This window comes from Enhydra lutris, unplaced genomic scaffold (genome assembly GCF_002288905.1).
Source record: "Enhydra lutris kenyoni isolate GAN:26980312 unplaced genomic scaffold, ASM228890v2 scaffoldscaffold12, whole genome shotgun sequence".
Lineage (NCBI taxonomy): Eukaryota > Metazoa > Chordata > Mammalia > Carnivora > Mustelidae > Enhydra > Enhydra lutris.
The window spans coordinates 5,042,713-5,064,073 of NW_019154096.1; the positions used below are offsets into that span (position 1 = coordinate 5,042,713).

The following is a 21,361-nucleotide window of genomic DNA, read 5'->3' on the forward strand; positions in this document are numbered from 1 at the left end:
AGTGGAAACAATTTGAAAATACACACGAAGTAAATGGAAACATGGATGAAAGTGTATCAGTAGGATAAGCCACCCTGAGCTCACAACTTTCCCATCATTACATTACTTTGCTGTCTTAAAACCTCAGTACTGGGAGCCTGATGAGTGAAAACAGAACAGTAACTCTGGGTATTAGAGATACAGGTGTATGATTATAATATATATGAAACATATGCAACAATAAATATACAGATTTCCCTCAAATTGCAATGGGTTACATCCCCACAAACCCAACCTGAGTTGGAAATATTGCGAGTCAAAATGCATTTTAATGGAACATTAAATGGAACATGGTTAGATGAGCCCAGCTGCCCTCAGATGCGCTCCAAACACTGACACTAGCCTCCCGTTGGGCAAAACAACCTGGCACAAAGCCCATTTTATAAAAAGACAAGTGCTGGTATCTTGTGTAATCTATGAACTACTGTGCAGTGAAAGATGGGTTCGAAATAGTGGGAAGTGTGTCTGTCGTTGACCTTGGGATCTGTGTTCGCAGCTCCCGCCCAGCCTCAGGAGACGGTATCTACCACACAGTGCTAGCCTGGGGGAAAGATCGAAATTCAGATTCGAAGTACAGTTTCTACTGAATGCCTTTTGTTTTCACACCATCATAAAGTTGAAAAATCTGAAGTCGAACCATTGTAAGCTGTGCCCATCCGTATGGGTATTAAAAGAAAGTCTGACTTTAAGTCTTTCAGGAGAAACAGATTCTTAAAAGAACAAGAAATGCTGCTCTAAAATCTCATGATGCATCCGGATTTCAGTTTCCCTTCTCCTGATCCGTAGCTACAGAGAGAGTCACCTGAGAAGGGATGGGAAGGTCAGCAGGACTCTCTAAGGCCCACCACACAAAGGTCTTTATACATCTCCTCCCTTGTGTGTTCTTCTGAACGAGGTGGGCACGATATCATTATCATGTCCCTTTCACAGATGAAGGAACAGAAATTGTTCCCTGAATAGCATTATACAGAGGAGCTGTCCACTTCAACTCCTCTTTTACCCATTTTGGCTTTGGAGGTACAAAGAGGCACAGAAACACCTTCCCTACTCATAGGGGCCTTAGTCTCAAAGCACTTTTCTGCCCGGGCTCTTCAGTGTCCTCTGCAGTCCCCCAGCTGGGTTCCGCTTGTCCCTCGTGTGGGAAAGTCTGAGTGGGGGTCAGCAACCACTGGCTGTCCTTCAAGCGAGGGGTGTCTGTCCATCTCTTGTCTGTCTCTGTCTCTGTCTCTGCAACATCTTACTGCAGACCTACCCAAGACTTGATGCTTGCTTGGCCCAGAAAATCCAAGCTTTCCCTCTTCCTTCGTCTTCTCTGGCCCTGTGGCTGGAGCTAATAATAGTAATACGACAAATGAGAGTTGGTATGTCCTAACTTATATTAAGACCTTATTTTATCTAATGACAACCCTACGGAGTTGGTATTCTTACTGCCTTTTGACAGACAGATGGAGGAACTGAGTGGTCCTACCAGTGGGAGAGGGGCAACTTGACCTTGGTTCCAAGCCCAGCTCTCAGCCCTTAGGCCAGTGTACCTCAAGGTACAGGCTACACAGGTCAACATCACTGGGGGCTCATGTTAAGTGGGCAGATTCCTGGGTCATATCCAAAGCCCGCTGAGCTAGCATCTTTGGAGCAGAGGCTGGAAGCTTGAGTTTTAATCAGATTTCTCTGGTGATTCCTTCGCACATCAAAATTTGAGAACCGCTGTAACATGCTATGACTGAGGGAAATTTCCCAGTTGCAGGTTCACACTTACCAGGCAAGGGCGCTCCATACCTACTAGGTCGTAAAACTTGGGCATTAGCACAGGTAGCTGTAGCCAGATCGCTCTTGTAATTCAGGCAAAACCCGCCAGCCACGTCCATCCTCACTACAGGGTTTACAGAGCCAGTCTGCTGCCCTGTTGTACCTCCTGTCTATCACCAGGGGACGTGCACTAAGGGAATGAGGGCTTGGAAGAGTCTGAGAATTTGAGAGTCATGGCCAGAGGCAGAACTCAGAACCAAACCACTCACTAAAGGAGCCTCGGTGAAACGCTCCTTCCTTGTGAGCGCCCAGCTTCAGAGCTGACGCACCTTTGCCCAGTCTCAGTTCTCCTCCCCTTGAGTCAGCAAGATGCCCTGTGACCTGACAGGCTGGGCAGGTGGCAGGGTCTGTGGATGAGCCTCATATGAATCTCAAGGGCATAAAACCAGCAAACAATTTGGCTGCCGCTTGAATCCCCTTTCCTCCCTTAACGATAGGGAACTGGACTCTCGAACCTATGAATTTCTCCATGACAGGCTTCTGCAAACCCCCACCCCCAAAAGATGACACGGGTTTCCAGGAACATTGATTCACACCTGTGTTGTGAACAGATGGGTGGGAGTGTTATTCCTTTATTTTTTGGAAACCAACTAAGTCTTTGTTGTCCGTTTGGCATCACTGTGGAACCAGGCCAGCCCGGATATCTTCAGGAGGATTTCTAACACGGAGCAGCCTGGAGAGGAAGGCCCGATTGCAGGGGGGGAGGAGGCTGTCTGCGCCAACACACTCGGTTCCACCAGAAGCCACTGCTGCGGCTAAGCTTACTCGAAAAGATATGGAGAAGAGGAGGACGAGAAAGAGCAGGAGAAGGAGGAGGGGGAGGAGGGGGAAGAGGAGGAGGAGGGGGAGGAGGAAGAGGGAAAGATCCAGTCCTAGAGTTCCACATCAGAGTATGAAAACCGGATGTACAAGTCATGTTCCTTCCTGGGAGACCCACTTTACGTCAGGTGCTGCTCGAGGGACACCTGCTGTCAGCTAGGGCTGGGACAGGTGTGAGTCATGCAGAGAGAACAGGTGTGGCTCTGGCAGATGGAACTTCTGGTCTGGAGAGGAAGATGGACATCACACAGGTAGGCGGGGTGCGCGGTGAGGGTCACAAAAGCGAAATATGAATATGGCAGACAGGCTCTTACAGCCAGGGGCTTGGAGAGGCCCCCCTGAGGATGTAGTGTTTTTGAGAAACTTAGTAGGAGTTAACCAGGAAAATAGGGTGGGAGCTGAGGGGGGTTGAGGCTGGGGAAGGGGAAGTAGGATGTTGGTGGCCCCGGTTCCCGGCAGAGGCCGAGATGGGACAGTGCACCCCCGTGGAGAACTGAAAAGAGAACCCCAAAGCATGGAGCCACACACAGTCTGACACATAGTTTGACTATGACTAGGCTGTGATTTTCCAAAGCAAGAGTTCATACCGTTTTCTCTGTGAAACGTCGGTCTCGAAACCAGACAGCAGCTCTGTCAGGAAGGCCATTTTGAGTGAGAAATTTTGCTATTGGAATTATTCTCCATTTGTGAGTGCTTCATCTGGTGGGTTAAATTCTTCATGTCATCTTCAGAAATGTATCGGGAAAATGAACATCCAGGGACTGCCACCTCTCTAATTTATTCCTGGTGGCTACAGCTCTTCCAGAATGTTCTTGTAATCACTCCATGCCCGCTCTGACGTCTGGAGTGAATATAAATGATTACAGTTTGCCTCGTTGCTTTTGTGACATACACTATCTTGAAGGAAAACTGATGAGGACAAAAGGCTTTTACGTACTGTAGCCAAGGACAGTTTTTCAGAGGCTGAAGCTCAGATGTCCCACAGATGGTATTTCCGTATTCTTCTTAGGTCATGTCTCTTTCTTTCCCTCCACATTTGGTTTTGAAGCTTATTCCTCTGTCCTATCATTGGGTCCATTATTTCCTCCCCTCTTTAGATCACTCTGCATACACTACAACCTGAAATTCCTTAAGAAACAGCCTAAAATCATCCACCAGATCTCCCTCGACAAAATGACATCCCTTGTCCCATACAAAAAATATATGAAGCAGGCAATTTCCACCCTTAAATTAAGAACTAGCCCTTGTTCTTAAAAAAATGAGAAGCTTGTGATTTCAGATGGATGTCCCCAGATAGCCTTTTCCCGTGTGAATGCATAAACCGCTGAGTTTCACACGAAGAAAAGTAGTATTTAAATGCCATTGGTATGGCTCTTGTCAGTTCTGTCTCCTGTATTTCTAATATTTATTTAAGAGAAAGAGAGAGAACAAGCAGGGGGAAGAACAGAGGGACAGGGAGAAGCTGACTCCCCGCCAAACAGGGAGCCCGATGCGCGGCTGGATCCCAGCACCCCAGGATCACAACCCGAAGTGAAGGCAGACGCTCAACCAACCGAGTCACCCAGAAGCCCCTTCTCCTGTATTTCTAAACTTACCCAGTCAAGAAGTCAACGGTCCTTGGTAAAATGAAATTCTTTTTCGTTTAGAAAAATATTCTAAAAATATTCTAATAAATAAATAAATAATATAAACGTAAACATATTTATATTTAAATAAATATCATAAATAAATATTAATAAAATAAAATAAAATACCCTAAAAATATTCTAGTGACCTCGATAAATGCCTGGGACTGGGTGTCCCACAGCAATAAGCGTGTGATGACAGAGTTCTAGAAGCCTCAGGCATCTTTGTCATCAGCTCGGATTTTATTATCCAAATTTGACTTTGGAGTGTCTGGCTGGCTCAAAGTGTGTGTGGCTCTTGATCTTGGGGTAGTGGATTTGAGCCCAACAATGGGTATAGACATTACTTAAATGAGTAATGGGTTTTTTGGTTGTTTTTTTAATTTTGGCTTTCGGGGCACCTGGATGGCTCAGATAGTTAAGCCTCTGCCTTCGGCTCAGGTCATGATCCCGAGGTCTTCCGAGTCTGACTTGATTAAGTATGACTTAATCAACTGGCAATTCTTTTTGAAGGCTATCTTCTTAATTCCGTAAATCTGTTGGGAGGTATTTGAACACCAGATCACCGGGAACAGAGTAACAGCTATTCACATGCTCATGAATGCTACTTAATGTAATTATGGGATTTCAGGAGATATAAAGTAACACTTCTATAAAGCATGGCAAATGGATAAAGCATTAGCTTTTTGGCACTTTCCTTGCAGTGGACTGAATGTCTGTACCTCCCACCTCTCCCCTCAAAATCCATATGTTGTAATCTAATCCCTGGTGTGATGGTGTGTGGAGGGGGTTGGCCTGTAGGGGTGGTTGAGTCAGGAGGGTGGAGCCCTGATGATGGGATCAGTGTCCTTATAAGAAGAGACTCGGAGGAGATGAGCTCTGTCCATCACGTGAGGACACCGAAGAAGGTGGCTGTCCACAAACCTGGAGAAAGCCCCCACACAGAGCCCGAACGTGTGGGCTTTCCCTCAGACTTTGGGCCTCCAGAACTGAGAGAAATAAATGTCTGTTGTTTAAGCCACCCAGTTTGTGGTATTTTAGTCAGAACAACATAAACAAAGACATGCCTTTTGATAAGTAAAAAAAGAGTCCTCCTGGACATCATTATGACGAATCTCTCAGAGCCACTAATGTGGCTGTCCCCAAGGAAAAGATGTTCTTGCCTCATGAAGAGCCCAAGATGCTAGAAAAGGAAACATGTCTCTTGAGGGAACAAAGGAGAGTTTTTTGCATATTTGTTGTCTTCATGACAAATAACACGCTAAATTCTAAGAAGAAAAGGAGCTGAATGTTTTCCTCTCTTCCTTGATCGGTGCCGAACACATGACATTCCTCAAGCATCCTCGTCACCTAAAACACTCTCCGGCTACATAATTCTGTCAGGCATGCCAAGTGAGAAACAGCTGCTTTCCACGTGTTGGGGTCACTGTGGCTGGTTCCCCAACGAAAACCTTCGTCTCAGTCCAAGCAACTGAAATACCACAGTCTTCCCAGCACGACCTGCGTGTCTGTGGCGTGGGATGAAGCGGGGGGAGACATGGAGCCAACTCTGGGATATGGCCTTCACCGCCACAGCATCTCAAATATATGCCGATCGTTCCGCAAACAAAACACTTCTCACAAGAATCCAGGAGCCACTTCAGGAGCTGAGCACAACCCACACACAACCCACCTTGCTCTTCGATAACTGACAAGGTCTGTGGAGAAGACAGTAATTTCTGTAGGACAACAGAGAAAGTCATTTCCAGTTCTGTCCATGAGAACAAAAGAAAACAACCTCACTAAATGTTAAGTACTGTATGAGTTTGGTGGACTGCCATAATAAAATACCACAGGTAGAGTGGTTTAAATGGCAGAAATTTATTTTCTCACAGTTCTGGAGCCTGGAAGTCTGAGATCAAGGTGTGGTCAAGTCTGGTTTCTTTGGAAGCATCTTTCCTTGTAGACGGCCAGACAGAGAAGACCTCCCTGTGTCCCCTCTCGATTTCCCTGAGTCGGCCTCCTCATCTCTCCTCCACATAAGGACCCCAGCCAGATGGGATGAGGGCCCTCTAGTGTCCTCATTTTACCTTAATTACCTCTTTAAACGTTCTACCTCTGAAGATAGTCACATTCTGTCTCCACAATGTTTTTCCTCCTAATTCAACCAACATAGTCCACAAACCTCCCATTCCTCCCTGCATTTGATCCAGGTAAAAGCTTGGATTATCCAGATACCCGCCACAAACCCCAGTCCAAGCCTCGGTAATGTTGTCTTTATGTTACCTTACTCAGCTTAAAGGTATTTCTCTTCATGTTCCCTATTCCTTGATTTATAGCTAGATGTTTTGCATTGCAAGTGCACTTTGCAAGTGATTTTCTTTTTAATTCTCTTGGGCTGAGAATTATCAGTTATTTCCTATACCTCATTTCTTCTCCCCGTCACCCCTATTAACTTTCACAGTAACATGCTGTACGCTTTTATCTGAGTCTTTTTTCATTCTTCTCTCCGCAAGCATCCCTGCTCTGACTCCTCTCCATCAAGTTAATGAATTGTCTGCTCCCCCAAGCCCTTTGGCACCTGCTCCCTGAGTAGAAGCTCACTGTTCTGGTATCGGCCGCTCACAAAGCTCTGAGCTTGACATTGAACGCCAGACGGCTCTCCTGTGTGCAGCCAGGTTTCTTCTCCCACGTGGTAATTGCCCATCTTCGACCGTAGGAAGGGTGGCAGAACCCGATGGCCCGGCTGGGAGACCCCCGAGCACTCAGGATCTCTTGTTTGGAATTGCCTTTGATAGGAACGAGGAAGAAAATACAGCAAAGCGTTGAAAACTGAAAACAGATGCGGAGACCTCTCCGAACACCAGACATACCGTTGTTTGCAGCATTATTTATTGTGTGGTTGTTGTATCTGGGGGATTCACACTATTGACGTAACACAACGGTGACCTCTCCGGAGACAGAGCAACCCAAAAAGAAAACTTCAAAGTGGGCAAGAACAATAAATATCAAACTTTCTGATCTAAAATGTATAAATATAAAATATCAGTCACTTCAGGAAACGTGTTAAGAAAATCTGGCTACCGCACGTCCACGGGTAGGTGTCGTGTCGACGGCGCTCGTCTTCAGAACACATCACCTCAGGTCCAGTGTGGTTATTTTTATGTCTTTTACCAACACATGTTTGCATATCTAGGTGAGAAAAAACTGGTTTTACATCATGATGTTTACCCTATTTCTCCACAAGAAAGGGAATATGGACTTCCGAACTTAAAAACATTTCTAATTTTGAAGATGTTTCCGATCAGGAAAGAGAGAATCGGACTGATTCATTTCTAGCCAAAACACACGGACATAGGTTGCAAGTTAATTGTCGCTTTAAGTAGATTCTAACTTCAAAGCAACGTTTCTCTGATGTTACCGCGGGAGAACCACCAGGCAAGCAGTTAGAAAGAAAAGATATAGTCAAATGGTGTTTCTTTGGGGCTATCTGTGGCTACCCCAGAAGGATGATTACAGTTTCCAATGAACTGTTATGACAAAATTAATCTGGCCACATTGAGTGGAAAGAATTCATGAGAAAATAAATATCATTTTCTTTCATTGTCTGCTTAGTTGGAGTCTGAGGAAAACTGCATTTCTTTAAGTATCCCACAGATCCATAAATGGAAAGGCAACTTTATGCACAATGAACTGTGTTACAGAAACACTGGCATTCTCTTGTAAATAAAATAATCATGCAAAGAAATCAGAAGTAACTAAAAGCTTGCTGAATTTTCAGGATAAGAAAACCCCAAACTAAGCAGTGTTTTATCCCATATTACACTGCTGCTCCTTCTCTCCTTCAAGGGGCGGGGGGAGGAACAGGTGGAAAATAAGTATCTGGAGAAAAAAGAAAATAGCCAGCACAGTCTACTCACACTGAACAGCCTGGGGTCCTTGGTGTGCGGATGAAAGCCCTTCTTTTTACAAGCAGAAACCTCGAGCATGCCGGCATTGGTGAGCCGGAAAATGCCGGTGCTGTCCCGGGGTGGAAACAAAAAGTTGAAAAATTAAAGATCATCTGGATTTCTGGAGCAAGGGGGGGAGGGGTGGGAGGCGGGGGACAGAGCGGGAGAGAGAGAGAGAATCCTAAGCAGACACTGCGCTCAGTGCAGAGCCTGATGCAGGGCTCGATCTCACCACCCTGACATCACGACCTGAGCTGAAATCAAGAGTTGGATGCTTAACCGACTGAGCCACCCAGGCACCCCTCCACAGTGATCTTTTAAACCAGTTTTGCAATAAGTGGCCCAGTGGAGAGAAACTCCCGAGGGGCCAAAGCCAACTCCATGCACCTGCTGGGCTGCAATGGGGAAGAGGCAGCTGAACTTGTCCCATGAGACTGGAATGCAAAACGGAGGGGCCATGGGAGGAAATGACAGGTGGCAGATATTTCTACTTTTTCTAATAACATAGACACTGTTTAAAGAAACAGCAAATATTTATTGAGTGCTAACTGTGGGGCCAGACATCATTGCTAAGCCCTTTCTACAGACTGCCATTCAGGTTCTTCTTCACATCAGTCCCCATGGGCAGGTGTCAAGGATAAAGAGACTGAGGGTCATAGTGGTCAGTAATCCTGCCAGTCACATGCCTTCTGAAGCTGGAGCCAGGATTCCACTCTTAAGTGTGTCTGACTCCTCTGCTCATCATCACTCTCTCATAATCACTGTCTCCCAAATCTAGAAAGGCTTTGGAGGTCATTAAGTGGAAGCTGGAAATTTTCTTACAACACGAGGCGGGACAGGAGAATGAGGAACTCAAAAGGCAAACTGAAATAATGTCCAGCTTATCCACTTGGAGATCATGCTCCCTAAGTAAAGAGATCCGGTAATTCTACTATGAAAGGACCTTAAAAGCCCTATGACTACAGAGCTAAAGGTAAAAGGGAGCTGGCCGGCACCAAGATCTGCCTCCTGAGGGCACGGGGTGCCTGCCTGTCCAAGTGCCACCCCCTGCCACGTGGACGCACTTGAACCCAACAGCCCCAGACAATGCCTCACTTGGACCCGGTCCCCAGGGCCACTTACTCTTTATGCTTTGGTGAACAAACAATGGCGATCGCCTCCGGCAGCATGAGCTGATAGGAGCAGTGCGTGTGGAGATCAACACTGGACAAGAACGCAGTTTGGGTCGGATGCGTCTGTAAACGGAGAAGAGGACAGTCTTACTGGAAGACTCATCTTCGCCGAGGCCGCAGCCCATTCAAGAAATCTCTCACAGCTGGCTTTTTCTTTTTTTTACTATCATTGATTAATAAAACCAGGATTTAAAAAACTGTGTCCCTGGCACAATCCCTCCCCTCGTGTACCCTGGGAATAACCACGAGCCTGAGAAGAGGCTCCTGGAAGTGTCCATGCGCTTTCTGCTTATTAGGACAGATAGGACTGGGAATTAATTAAAGAGACTCGCGTCACAACGCAGCTAGGAAACGTTCCTGTTGGCATCTTAATTCCACACATGGGATCCCGAGGGAGCCCAGAGATAATTTATATAAAACCACGGACACGAATGGAACGTTTTCAGTGAATTTACCCCATTTTCCTGTGTGTCCTCCCATGGATCATCATTGCCTACAAATGGGAGAGCAGAACTCTCCAGGGTGTTGAAGGCGTGTGGGACTCGTCCTCCACAGCAAGGAAATACCCATATGATGAGAAGGAAGGGGAGATTATAAACCGAGAGCTGTATCTTCCAGGTTTTGGGCTATAAACAAGCTTGTGTTCATGAGAGACACATCGGAGGTTCACACTTGAATAGGAAAAACACATGCACCCAGCGTGATTTTAAAATTCACAGTCAACCTCAGTTACCCTTGAGAAAGGAATGTGACCACTTTAATCATGAAACCAAGGTCCTTGGGTGTACCGCCTGGGTCCTGGGCCCATCGCTCACTGGCTGTATGACACCGAGAAGATTACTTAACCCCCTCATGCCATTTCATCAGCCTTAAAATAAGGACAGTAATCATTTTCTTCATGGGGTTGCTACATTAAAATTAATGAGACAATCCCCGTAAAATTTTTACAACAGTGCCTAGCACAGAGAAGAATCACAGTTATTCCCCGTGTTATTGCTGTAGTTATATTTTTTAAAGATTTTATTTATTTATTTGACAGACAGAGATCACAAGTAGGCAGAGAGGCAGGCAGAGAGAGGAGGGGGAAGCAGGCTTCCCGCTGAGCAGAGAGCCCGATGCGGGGCTCAATCCCAGGACCCCGAGATCATGACCTGAGCCGAAGGCAGAGGGTTAACCCACTGAACCACCCAGGCGCCCCTGCTATTATTATTTTAAGACTGTCTTTTTTTTTTTTTTTTGAGATGGGGGCCATGGGGAGAAGGAGAGAATCTCAAGCAGACTCCCTACTGAGCACAGAGGCCCACGTGGGGCTCGATCTCACGACTCTGAGATCGTGACTTGAGCCACAACCAAGAGTTGGAGGCTTAACCGACTGAGCCCCCCCAGGTGCCCCAGTATTGTCATTATTATCTAAAGGGCACGGACCCATAAAAACAGCTTCATGCCTGTGCACTTAACTATGGTCTGCTAAAGAAATGCAAGATTTGGGGCACCTGGGTGGCTCAGTGGATTAAGCCTCTGCCTTCGGCTCAGGTCATGATCTCGGGGTCCTGGGATCGAGCCCTGCATCAGGCTCTCTGCTCAGCAGGGAGACTGCTTCCCCCTTCTCTCTGCCTGCCTCTCTGCCTACATGGGATCTCTCTCTCTGTCAAATAAATAAATAAAATCTTTCAAAAAAAAAAAAAAAGAAATGCAAGATTTCACAGCTCATTTCCACTTTATTTAACAGATATAACAGAATGAGGGGAAAAGCTGTTGATCTCTATTCACAGAAAATACATATTCTGCAAAGAAAAAATAACTCCTGGTCTTGGTCTACAAAGACGCAGGTCAGGTGAGGACTGGAAATTATCCCACTGTTTAAAACCCAAAGCTTTAGCGAGGGCATGACTGGGAGGGCCTGACTGCCTGTCCATCTGATTCAGTGCAAACCTTCTGTTACTACATAGAACTATCTATACCTCAGCGAGAAACTAAGAATTTGCTCAGAGGGACTCCAGCACCGTGGAGGCAGCCAGCAGACGGTCAAACAGACCCATCACCGCTGCCTGCCCCATTTCTTTGCAGACAGAAGGCACACCGCGAGCATCCCGAGCCCTTCAATTCTGGCAAGAGGCATCACTTCTACTTGGACAATAATAGCTCTTCGTGGGAGAATGGCACTCCAACCCCACCCCGTCTTGGGAAATAAAAATGATCATGACCATGGCCATGACCATGATGACGACGATGGCTGCGGGTGCCACTCTCTCAGGCACTGACTCATTCGACAGAAGAAAAGTGCTATTACCATCCCCATTTTACAGATGAGAAGACTGAGGTAAGCACAAGGGTCGTGCAGGGGGCCGTTTAAGCTGGGAAGTCCACATGAGAATCCAGTCCTGTTAGACTCTGATTCCGCCCTTCTTTCCGAGGACTAGCTTACATCTGAAAAAAGCTAGCTCTGGAATTTTTTGCTACTATTATGTCAATTAATAAAATTGTAAAATGTCATTTACAACCATGAAAATTTAGAAATACAACAATTTAGGGTGTTCCTTAAACCACAATGACTTGCAATGGTGAAAGAAACAAAAAAGCAAAATCCTGGAATTTTAAAATGTTGCCAAATGCATTATTTAAATGGCTTAACCTCATTACTGCATGTATTACATACACAGGTCATAAGGGAAAACCTGTTTTTAATGTGGAAAACATTTTATAAGAAGTAAACGAACTATAAACTAACATTGACTCCTTGGTGTAAGTAAAATTTCATGGGGTATCATTCTTTCTCAGTTTGTGTTATAATTTCTTGGGCTACAATTTATTTTGCTTTAAAATGCCTCCCTGTTACAGAAAATCACATTCAACTACAGAATACCTTGAAAATTCAGTAATTTCTAAGCACCCAGTAAGGCACATTACTTACTGTTAAGGAAAACAGACATATGGGAAGTTTTGCAAACTCTTCATCATAAATCATTTCTTGTGTTTGACAGGCGGTTTATATTTTTCAAAGAGCTTTCATACTTGATGTCTTGTTTATGGCTCACACACAACCAGTGAGGGAGAGGGGGCACTCATTAGCCCCACCTGGTCAGTTGGGGCACCCGGAAGCAGAGATGACGAAGAACACATAGGAACCGAGGTGGAAGGGTGTCTGGGGGGCTCAGTCAGTTAAGCGTCTGCCTTCAGCTCAAGTCATGATCTCAGGGTCCTGGGATCGAGCCCCACATCCGGCTCCCTGCTCAGTAAGGAGTTTGCTTCTCCCTTCCCCTCTGTCCCTCTCCCTGCTCATGCTCTCTCTCTCTCTCTCAAATAAATAAATAAAATCTTGGGGAAAAAAAAAAAGAACCTAGGTGGAGCTGGGACTAAGGTCTCCTCTATCTCTGAAATTATGTTAACACCAAGTGCTTGCTGATTTTGTGTGTGGGGAGGGTAGGAGAATCTAAGCATGTGTCCCGCCCCTCTTCAGTACATCCCTATAAAGCAAGTAAAATGAAAAATGGCCACCCATCTCTCTTCAAGGGTCCTTGAATTATTCCACATTCTCTCTGAAAATCTTGGCCATCATCCCATGATAGTGGGATGACTTATTCCTACCCCAGGTCCACATGTATAAGACTGAATGGAAAAATTGATTGAACCACGGATAGGAAAAGTTGAGCGTCATCGCCAAAACCAGTGGCCACGATTTTCTGAGTTCCTAGAAAAATGTGCTATGAAATTCACTGACATTATCTCATTTAATGCAAACCACTGCAGGAAGTCAATTCTTATGACATCTGTTCTGTGGATGATAAAGCTGATGCCCAGATTGCTTACATAATTTACCAACATTCCTGTAAGGAATTTTTAGCAGAGCTGAGATTTAAACTCACGGCTTTTAATCAGTAAGCCCTTTCTCGCTCCTATGATGGCCCGGGGGTTGTTGGAACCCAGTATTTTTGGCCCTACCGTGGCTGTTTATGTAGTGATAAATTCCTCCTTGGCCTGTTGGGTAGACGTCGAAAAATCTATGGTCCCTGTTTGACATATAAAAACATCTGTTTCAAAGAAACATTTTTTAGAAATTTTCTTAAAATATTCCACTTCTGACCCATGACAAAGAGAAAGAGAACATTAATAACGGTCTCGTTAAATTAGTTAAAAATCTGACTAGGTCTTCATTAGACTACAAAAAATCATCAAAGCAAGTCACCCAATTTCCAAATGTTTCTCTCTCCTTTAACGCTGGATGGTAAGAAAAAAAGGATACTATAGCCTTGTCCAAATCCGGACTTGACAGACTTAGACATGGCCTAACATTGGAAAGAATGCTTTACTATGATGACATTTATTCCACTTGAAAAAAAAAAATCAAGAAGAAGAAACGATTTAAAGGAAGCTAAATTTCCTCAGGGAGGAAAGCAGCACTCCACGGGAGATACATCGAAACCCAACGCTCACACGTACGTGGATCCATCCCAGCGTGAGGAGGCCATGTTGGTCCTGCACACCGAATAACTCCTCCACGTTCTCCACGTCACAGTAGTCTGGCCCCGCTGACTGCTTTGGCACGATCACATGGGTGATAGTAAATTCATTATGCGTCTAAAAAACAATCAGCAAAAAAGAGTAACAAGCATCTGGCGGGGGACGGGGACCAAAAAAACACAGCCTGAGCTGGAAGCATAGCGTTTTGCGAGAAGACTAGAGTGCCCCACCACCCGCGTCCACAAAATCAAAGCTTCGCACTTAAAAATGGGTTATCTGCCAAAAAGGCGAGGCAGCTCTCTGGACCTCAAAACCTATTTTCATGATAGAAAGTGTTTAACAGGGGCGCCTGTGTGGCTCAGTGGGTTAAAGACTCTGCCTTTGGCTCAGGTCACGATCCCAGGGTCCTGGGATGGAGCCCCGCATCGGGCGCTCTACTCAGCAGGGAGCCTGCTTCCCTTCCTCTCTCTCTCTGCCTACTTGTGATCTCTGTCTGTCAAACAGGTAAATAAAATCTTGAAAGAAAAAAAAAAAAGAAAATGTTTAACAAATAGGAGTCCGCCTCCCAGGCTGCTCCATGATCATTCAGTTAATAAACAATGCCTCGATATATAGTACATGTGCAGGGGAAGAGATCCAAACACAGCATCAGGTTTATCTGGAGGGGGAGATACCAGTGAAACGGTTTTGTGGATTTACTGAAGGACATTTCTAAGGTTTGTGGAGGTTGATGGCCTTGTGTATTTTATTTTATTCATTGTACTTCACTTCACATCCAGACCTAATTTCTCTCCTGCCATTGGGGGAACTCACTGAGATCTTCCATAATTAAGGTGATGCTTTGGGTTTGCATTTAGAAAATGAAAAAGGAAAAACATAATACTCCCTTCTGGTCAAGGGAAGAGATGAAGGAAGGGGTCTGGGAAGAGGTGATGGGATGCTCAGGGAGGAGATGCTTGTGCTGGGAGGAGCGGTCTGCCCTCCACAAGCACCGCCTTCTCTCTGGTCTCAGGGCTTTCCCCCACAACTGGGGATCGTCTGGCTGGTCCTTCAGAGGCATGATGTGAGCGCTGTATGGCAAAAACTATGGCTGTTGGAGGTTACAGAATGCCAACACCAAGGGCAGTGCCAACACATCTAGGTACTCAGCACACATCTGTTTGATGAAGGAATGAATGAATGAATGAATCAATCAATCAAAATAGGTACAATATATGGTCTTGAGGAAGCATCCAGAACACATTGCCCCGACAGACAAACATGGTGACTGAGAGAACATGGTGGGTCATGCTCCTGTGTTGGTCCTCTGTGCTTCCTCTCTCCTGGAGGACACGTGAATACTCAGAAAGGAACTATGGTAGGGAGAATGCGAGCTGAGTAAACCATAGCCATGAAGCAACAGTTCCCAAGCTAAATGTTTAGATGGAAAATGTGCCTGGACCCAAGGGCACTTTCCACAAGACATTTTTCATCCTTCTTGCAAGTAGCAAACTAAACTCATCTCCTCTCTTTGGTCCTCCTTCTATTTTGACACTGTCTTTCATCACATATTTCTGATAGACTCTTCCATAAGTAAATGGGATCTGTGCCATAAGATTTCAGCTTGTTGAAACTACTGTATGAAACCAAAGAAAACAAGAGAATCCTAGTTTTATTCCACACGGGTCTGCAAAAGTTTGGCGAGATGACAGACCTCTGATCTGACCTCAGATCAGAATGGGTAGAGTTAATTAGATAAATATATGGGAAACTAACAACTGCAGTGGAAATCTGATTCAGAAAACTAGATGGCTTTGGAAATCTGGAGACCTGTAATTCATCATTTTTCTTTCTTTCTCTTTTTAAGATTTTGTTTATTTATTTGAGAGAGAGAGCAAGGAGGAAGGACAAAGGGAGAGAAAGAATCTCAAGCTGACTCCACGCTGAGCACGAAGCCGGACTCGGGGCTCGAGCTCACAACACTGAGATCACCACCTGAGCTGAAACCGAGAGTCGGATGCTTAACCGAATGAGCCAATCGGGCGCCCCAAACAGTTATTTTTCTAAACAAAGGTTTAGCATGTGGTTTGATTCATTCTCTACAACCGGCATTTATAGAATCCCTTAATTTTTACAACCCTTTTCCTAGAAGGATCATTCCATTAAAAACGACAGTAGTTTTGTGTTCGTTAATCTAGATAAAGACATCTTCATAATTTTTGCAATTATGGATTGCCTTAGGATGGCATCTCAGGCTGCAATCTTAGGCATCTTAAGATGCCTTTATTCTGTTTTGCTTATGGTAAGAAAGTCACCACGTCGGAACATATCGTGGGCAGAGAGACATGAAACAAAGGCCATACCAGTTTTCCACAGAGTATCCCGCAGGTTTCTATTCCTCTCACTGTATTAGATTCTGCGAGCAGCAGAAATCTGTGGCAAAGGTCTCTTGGTAAAACTACACACCGCAGTCCTTCGACCACTAGATCTAAGATATAGGAAAGGAAGAACCAGCTAAAGAAACAAATTTCACACCCCGTCACCAGAACCGTTTTTGGCAAGCAACTGCCGGGCAATGGAAACATAAAAGATGAAATTATTATCAGGCGCTCCGCTTTCTGTGTTTTATTTTTTAAAAGTCCTAATAGTGGGCATCAAGGAAAAGGAAGGTAAAATTCTGCTTTGTCTATAAACTGGTTCATGAGCGAGGGGGAGGTGCCAGCTTCGCGATGGGGTGATTTATAAAATGGTTGTCTAGCGTAACTCTTTTAAAATAAATGGACACAAGACGCCATCCGACAGTGTCTGCCTTTGGATTTGGGCCCTTGCCGGGGGTCACAGAGTTGCAGCAACACGCGAAACTTTTACGTTTTTAAGCCAAGTTCTGCGCCAACCATTTTCTCAGCATCTTCTTTGCAGTGTAAGTGTTTCCCTTTAGGATTCAGGTGGTTTCTTTTGGTGAAAATACAGGAATGAAAAAAAAAAAATGCCCGGAATTCTCTTTACAAATCTCGGCCCCATGACCCCGTTTATGAGAAAGCTGATGCTCTATGGGGGGTAAATCACGCTGCCTGAATGTGAAGGTTGCGGGGGACCAGGGGTGCGCCGGATGGCACTGAAATTCACACCCCATCCTGCATTACCGCATTACCACCGCGGATGATGGGAAGAGGAGCCCCTCCCAGCGGTCTCCGGACGGAGCCGGGAGGCAGCCGGTCACTTACTCTGCACGGCGCTCAGAGCGGCCGCGGGCTTCAGAGCCCTGTTCACGGGAGGAGAGTGGCTGGCATCCCGGGCCGCCTCGCTCCTCGGAGGCTGGTCCGCGAGCACGTTCAGCAGCGCGCTGTTCCTCGGCGCCGGCAAGCAGGACAGAGCGCTCCCGTCGATCTGCTCCGACAGCGCCCGGCTTTCCTGGCTTCGCATCTGACCCCGCGCTAGTTCTTGCTTCTTGAGCTGGTCTTCGAAAAACAGGAACTGCTCCGACTCCAGCTGCTGCTGGCGCATCCGAGCCACCCGCTTCCTCTCGGCCTCGATCAGGCTCTGATGCTCCCGTTGTTTCAGAATTTCCGCCTTGTATTTGTTCTGGAAAAGGCGGTGGTCGGAATAGGAGGAGGTTAGTTTCCATGGCAACCCCAGCCAGCTGGGATGAGACCCTTCCTGGCTAGACGGGGGGCGGAGAGAGGCAGACAAGGCCACGTGCCCACAGGGACACGGGCGCCATAGCCCCTTGGTCTACTGAAGGCAAGGGCTCTGAGTCCACTCATGTTACCAGGGGCGGGCCACGACAGTCAAGTTCCCTCCATTCCCCTGCGCTTTAAACAAATACCAGAAAACCAAGGTCAGGGTTGGTTACTTGGCCTGCCTGACGGAGAACCAGAGCCGACCATCTCAGAAATGGTTCTGTCGCTCTAGACTTCACTGTCCAATATGGTAATGCCCAGCCCCGTGGGCTACTTATGTTTAAATTAATTTAAATGAAATGACATTAGACACTGAGTTCCGCAGTCCTTCCTGCCATCCCCCTTTTAATACCATGTGGCTAGCGGCTCCCACACAGAACATTTCTACCGCAGGAGGAAGTTCTGTTGGTCAGTGTTGCCCTAGAACCTCTTGCCCTAGACTCTAGAACTCAGACAGCCAGAACTTTACGGAGAAGGGGGAACCACAAGGAAACGGTCCTCAAAATGTGGCGCAATTATCTCCATCAGGATGAGCCAGGAACTTGTTAAAATGAAGATTCCCAGGCTCCCCAGTCTTAAAAAAAAAAATCTAGGCATTATTAGGTTAGAGACTACAAATCTTTAATAAGCCCCTCAAGTTGTTTTGAGAAAAAGTAGCTTTGGTAGGGTTGGGGTGGGGGCACAGCTTACAGTGCACGTTGGGGGTGCCCATGAATCCCCCAGAGTCTGGGCAGAAGTGCGGAAGCCGACCCAGCAGGAGTGGGGCGTGGCGTGAGAGTCTGCACTTCTAAAAAGCTCCCAGTGATGCCTGTCCTGCCTACAGCAAAGGCTCACTGATGGGCATGACCATCTCTCCAGCGTAAAGGCTGCCACTCTATCTCCACAGAGATTTCTCCATGACCTATACTTTGGGACACTGTTGTCACCTGGGACCAAACTGGTGTCATCAAAGGTAGACCAGGCAGTCCTTCCTGGGAGACCCTGGGAGGACAACCCCAGGTGCGTTGCTGACGGGACAAAGACTGGCCTGGGCTTTTCTCTCCTTTGCTGTTGGTTTGTCTGAGCGTCCAAGATCATTCTCATGTAATATAGTTCAAGTCAAATCCAAATGATCAAGAGTTGCACTTGAGGGAATGTTCAGACTGCCACATTCCCTCGGTCCCTTGGTCCAAAGGCTGCACTCAACACTGATTTCCAGCTACGCCCACGGGACGCTGGGAGGTCCCTGGGCCACATTCAGAGCTCATAAGACTGAACTCCAGAGAGAGTCAGAACGGGTGATAATTCCAAAGCACATAAATACACAATCGAACAAGAAAGGCAAAGCAATTTTTATAACAATGCTAAAGACTTTAAGAATTCGAGTTGTGAACTTGAGGTCCTAGAGACGGATCGATTTTTTTTTTCTCTTAATGCCATTCCTCTCTTAGACATCATTATCATTGCTACTCTTTCTCTAATAATGATCCAGAAGCCACCATCCATTGGGGATACGATTACATTTTGCTCACATGGTTAGCTATTATTTCCTTTCAATGTAATACTGACTGTAAGACTGAAGAATTGAATTCACATTTCCAAAGCCTACATAATAAGATAAATCAGAAATTATATACTGTTCTCCCTATCTCCTACCGGCTCTGTTCATCACCAAAGAGAGGTCATCTGTCTTAAAGTTAAAGTGGCAAGAGTTGGTCAAAAAGCTGTCTTTAAAATCACTGTAGGAAATTTGTTTTCCAATGCATCACATGATTAGACGTTGCAGGGAAATAAAGATACCACATCTTTGGTGCAAGTGCTTAACCTGTATCTCAACATGAATTTTTTATTGCTTTTACATCACTGCGTCTTTAATTTTTAATTTAAATGGACATGACATTTGAAAAACTCACATGAACATGAAATTCAAAAAAATATCTGCACACAAAACAGTCACGAGATAAATGTACCAATGGAACTTACTTTGCTTTGCAAATATTCTTGGTATTCTACGTTATATTTCTTTAAAAGGTCCTTTTTCAATTCATCTGTCCTTGGGAATGCAATCTCCTTCAGTTTCTTTTAAAAATATATATATACACATTGATTAGTGGGATTCTCAGTATAGTCTTTCAGATCATCAGCTGAGAAAGAAAAACGGCTGCCATGTGTATTAGAAATCAAGACACGAGTAACCAAAGATGATGGTGGACATAGAAACCTCTCTTCGCTATGGCTCCAAAACACAACTTTTCAGTACGGAAGGGAAACCATTATCCCTTTTGTAAGAGCTCCATGGACTCCACTAGTTAGATAAGCATTCTGTCTAGGGAGGTAACCCCGTTTTTAAGCAGTGGGCTTGTAACTGCACATTCCACTGTGGGCTAATTTTATGGCATCATAGTTGGAAGGGACACTGGAGAAGGTAGGTAGGGACTGCTGGGCTTGACTATAAAAAAGAGGCTGAGGCACTGTTATACAAATACAGATTCCCAGGCCTCCTCCAGGTTCCCCTGAACCCACAGGTTTAGGGAAGGGGTTAGGGAATGTGGATCTCAAACAAATTCTCAGTGATTCTTCTTAATGGCCAGAAAATCTGGGGAACCTGATTTAGCCGAAGTACCACCCTCCATTTCAGAGATGAGGGAACAAAGCCTATAGAGATTAGAAGGACAACTGGCTAGTGGCCCCATTATGACTAGAATCCAAATGTTCTGACTCTGGCCAAGCTCTTTCACTGAAATTTCTATTTTTTTAATCTTCTGTCATCCATCCATCCATCCATCCATCCATCCATCCATCCATCCATCCTCCCATCTACCCATCCACCCATCCATCCTCTCATCCATCCATCCATCCTCCCATCCATCCATCTATCCACCCATCCATCCTCCCAACCATCCTCTCATCCATCCATCCATCCACCCATCCGTCCTCCTATCCATCCATCCACCCATCCATCCTCCCATCCATCCACCCACCCACCCATCTGTCCTCCTATCCATCCATCCACCCATCCATCCTCCCATCCATCACCCACCCACCCATCCATCCATCCATCCATCCATCCTCTCATCCATCCATCCATCCACCCATCCATCCTCCCATCCATTCTCCCATCCATCCATTTATTCAGCAAGCATAAACAAAGAAAATGTATATGATTTTGGAGAATGGTTTCCCATGAGAAAAAAAAAATAAGAATAAAACTAAAACAGAGCAAAAGAGTCAGCTTGGCAGCTGGGCCCCCTCAAGCCCCATATAGAACAGCCTGAGTCTGAATGAACAAGAGAATTCCATGGAAATTGCTACACAAGGAATGGCAGTGAGTGGCCCTTCAGATGAGGGTGTATAGAAAATTTTTTTTAATGTAGATGACCATTTGACAAAACCTGAGTTCTTACAGGCAGCCTCAGGCCAGACTTACTGGTAAGACAGCCTTTTCTCCATTAGATGGTCAAGCATCTTTGGAGAGTTACTTAAAATTTCATGTTGTGATTGGTTTTGTATATACCATTTTATTTTCCTCCAGGTAAGATCAACCCAAACTACGTAACACAGATACATAGGAAACATTTTAAAAATGTTATTTAAAAGGATATATATTCTCAGCTAAAAATACCGTTCGCTATATCAGGTTGCCAAGGTTGACGGCGAATACATAACTTTTCAGTAACTGTCTTCCTTTTCCTTGAGACTATTTCAAGCCACCGCTTACCCTTAAAAACTTGATTATGCCTTAAGCTAGTACCCCATAATACTTTCATAATAGCCTGCTTTTCCAGGTAGTACAATAACTAGAACTTCAGGGGCCACTTTAATAATCAACACTAATTTTCAGTTTTGGGGTTCAGGACTGTATGGAAGAATCAAAA

The 21,361-nt window shown here is 45.4% G+C and overlaps 1 protein-coding gene across 3 annotated transcripts in view; it reads right to left on the reverse strand.

The window, feature by feature from the left end:
- Positions 1-7,143: 7,143 nt before the first annotated feature.
- The window catches only part of LOC111144897 (STAM binding protein like 1), a 47,138-nt gene continuing 32,920 nt past the window's right edge, over positions 7,144-21,361 (reverse strand). For all 3 annotated transcript variants that reach the window (XM_022499483.1, XM_022499484.1, XM_022499485.1), the window contains 7 exons: positions 19,470-19,565; positions 17,052-17,409; positions 16,191-16,315; positions 13,828-13,965; positions 9,341-9,453; positions 8,189-8,288; positions 7,144-7,460 (listed from right to left, as the gene is read on the reverse strand). In XM_022499483.1, the coding sequence (XP_022355191.1) occupies positions 7,404-7,460; positions 8,189-8,288; positions 9,341-9,453; positions 13,828-13,965; positions 16,191-16,315; positions 17,052-17,409; positions 19,470-19,565 (987 nt within the window). In that variant the 3' untranslated portion in view covers positions 7,144-7,403. The remainder of the gene's footprint in view (positions 7,461-8,188; positions 8,289-9,340; positions 9,454-13,827; positions 13,966-16,190; positions 16,316-17,051; positions 17,410-19,469; positions 19,566-21,361) is intronic.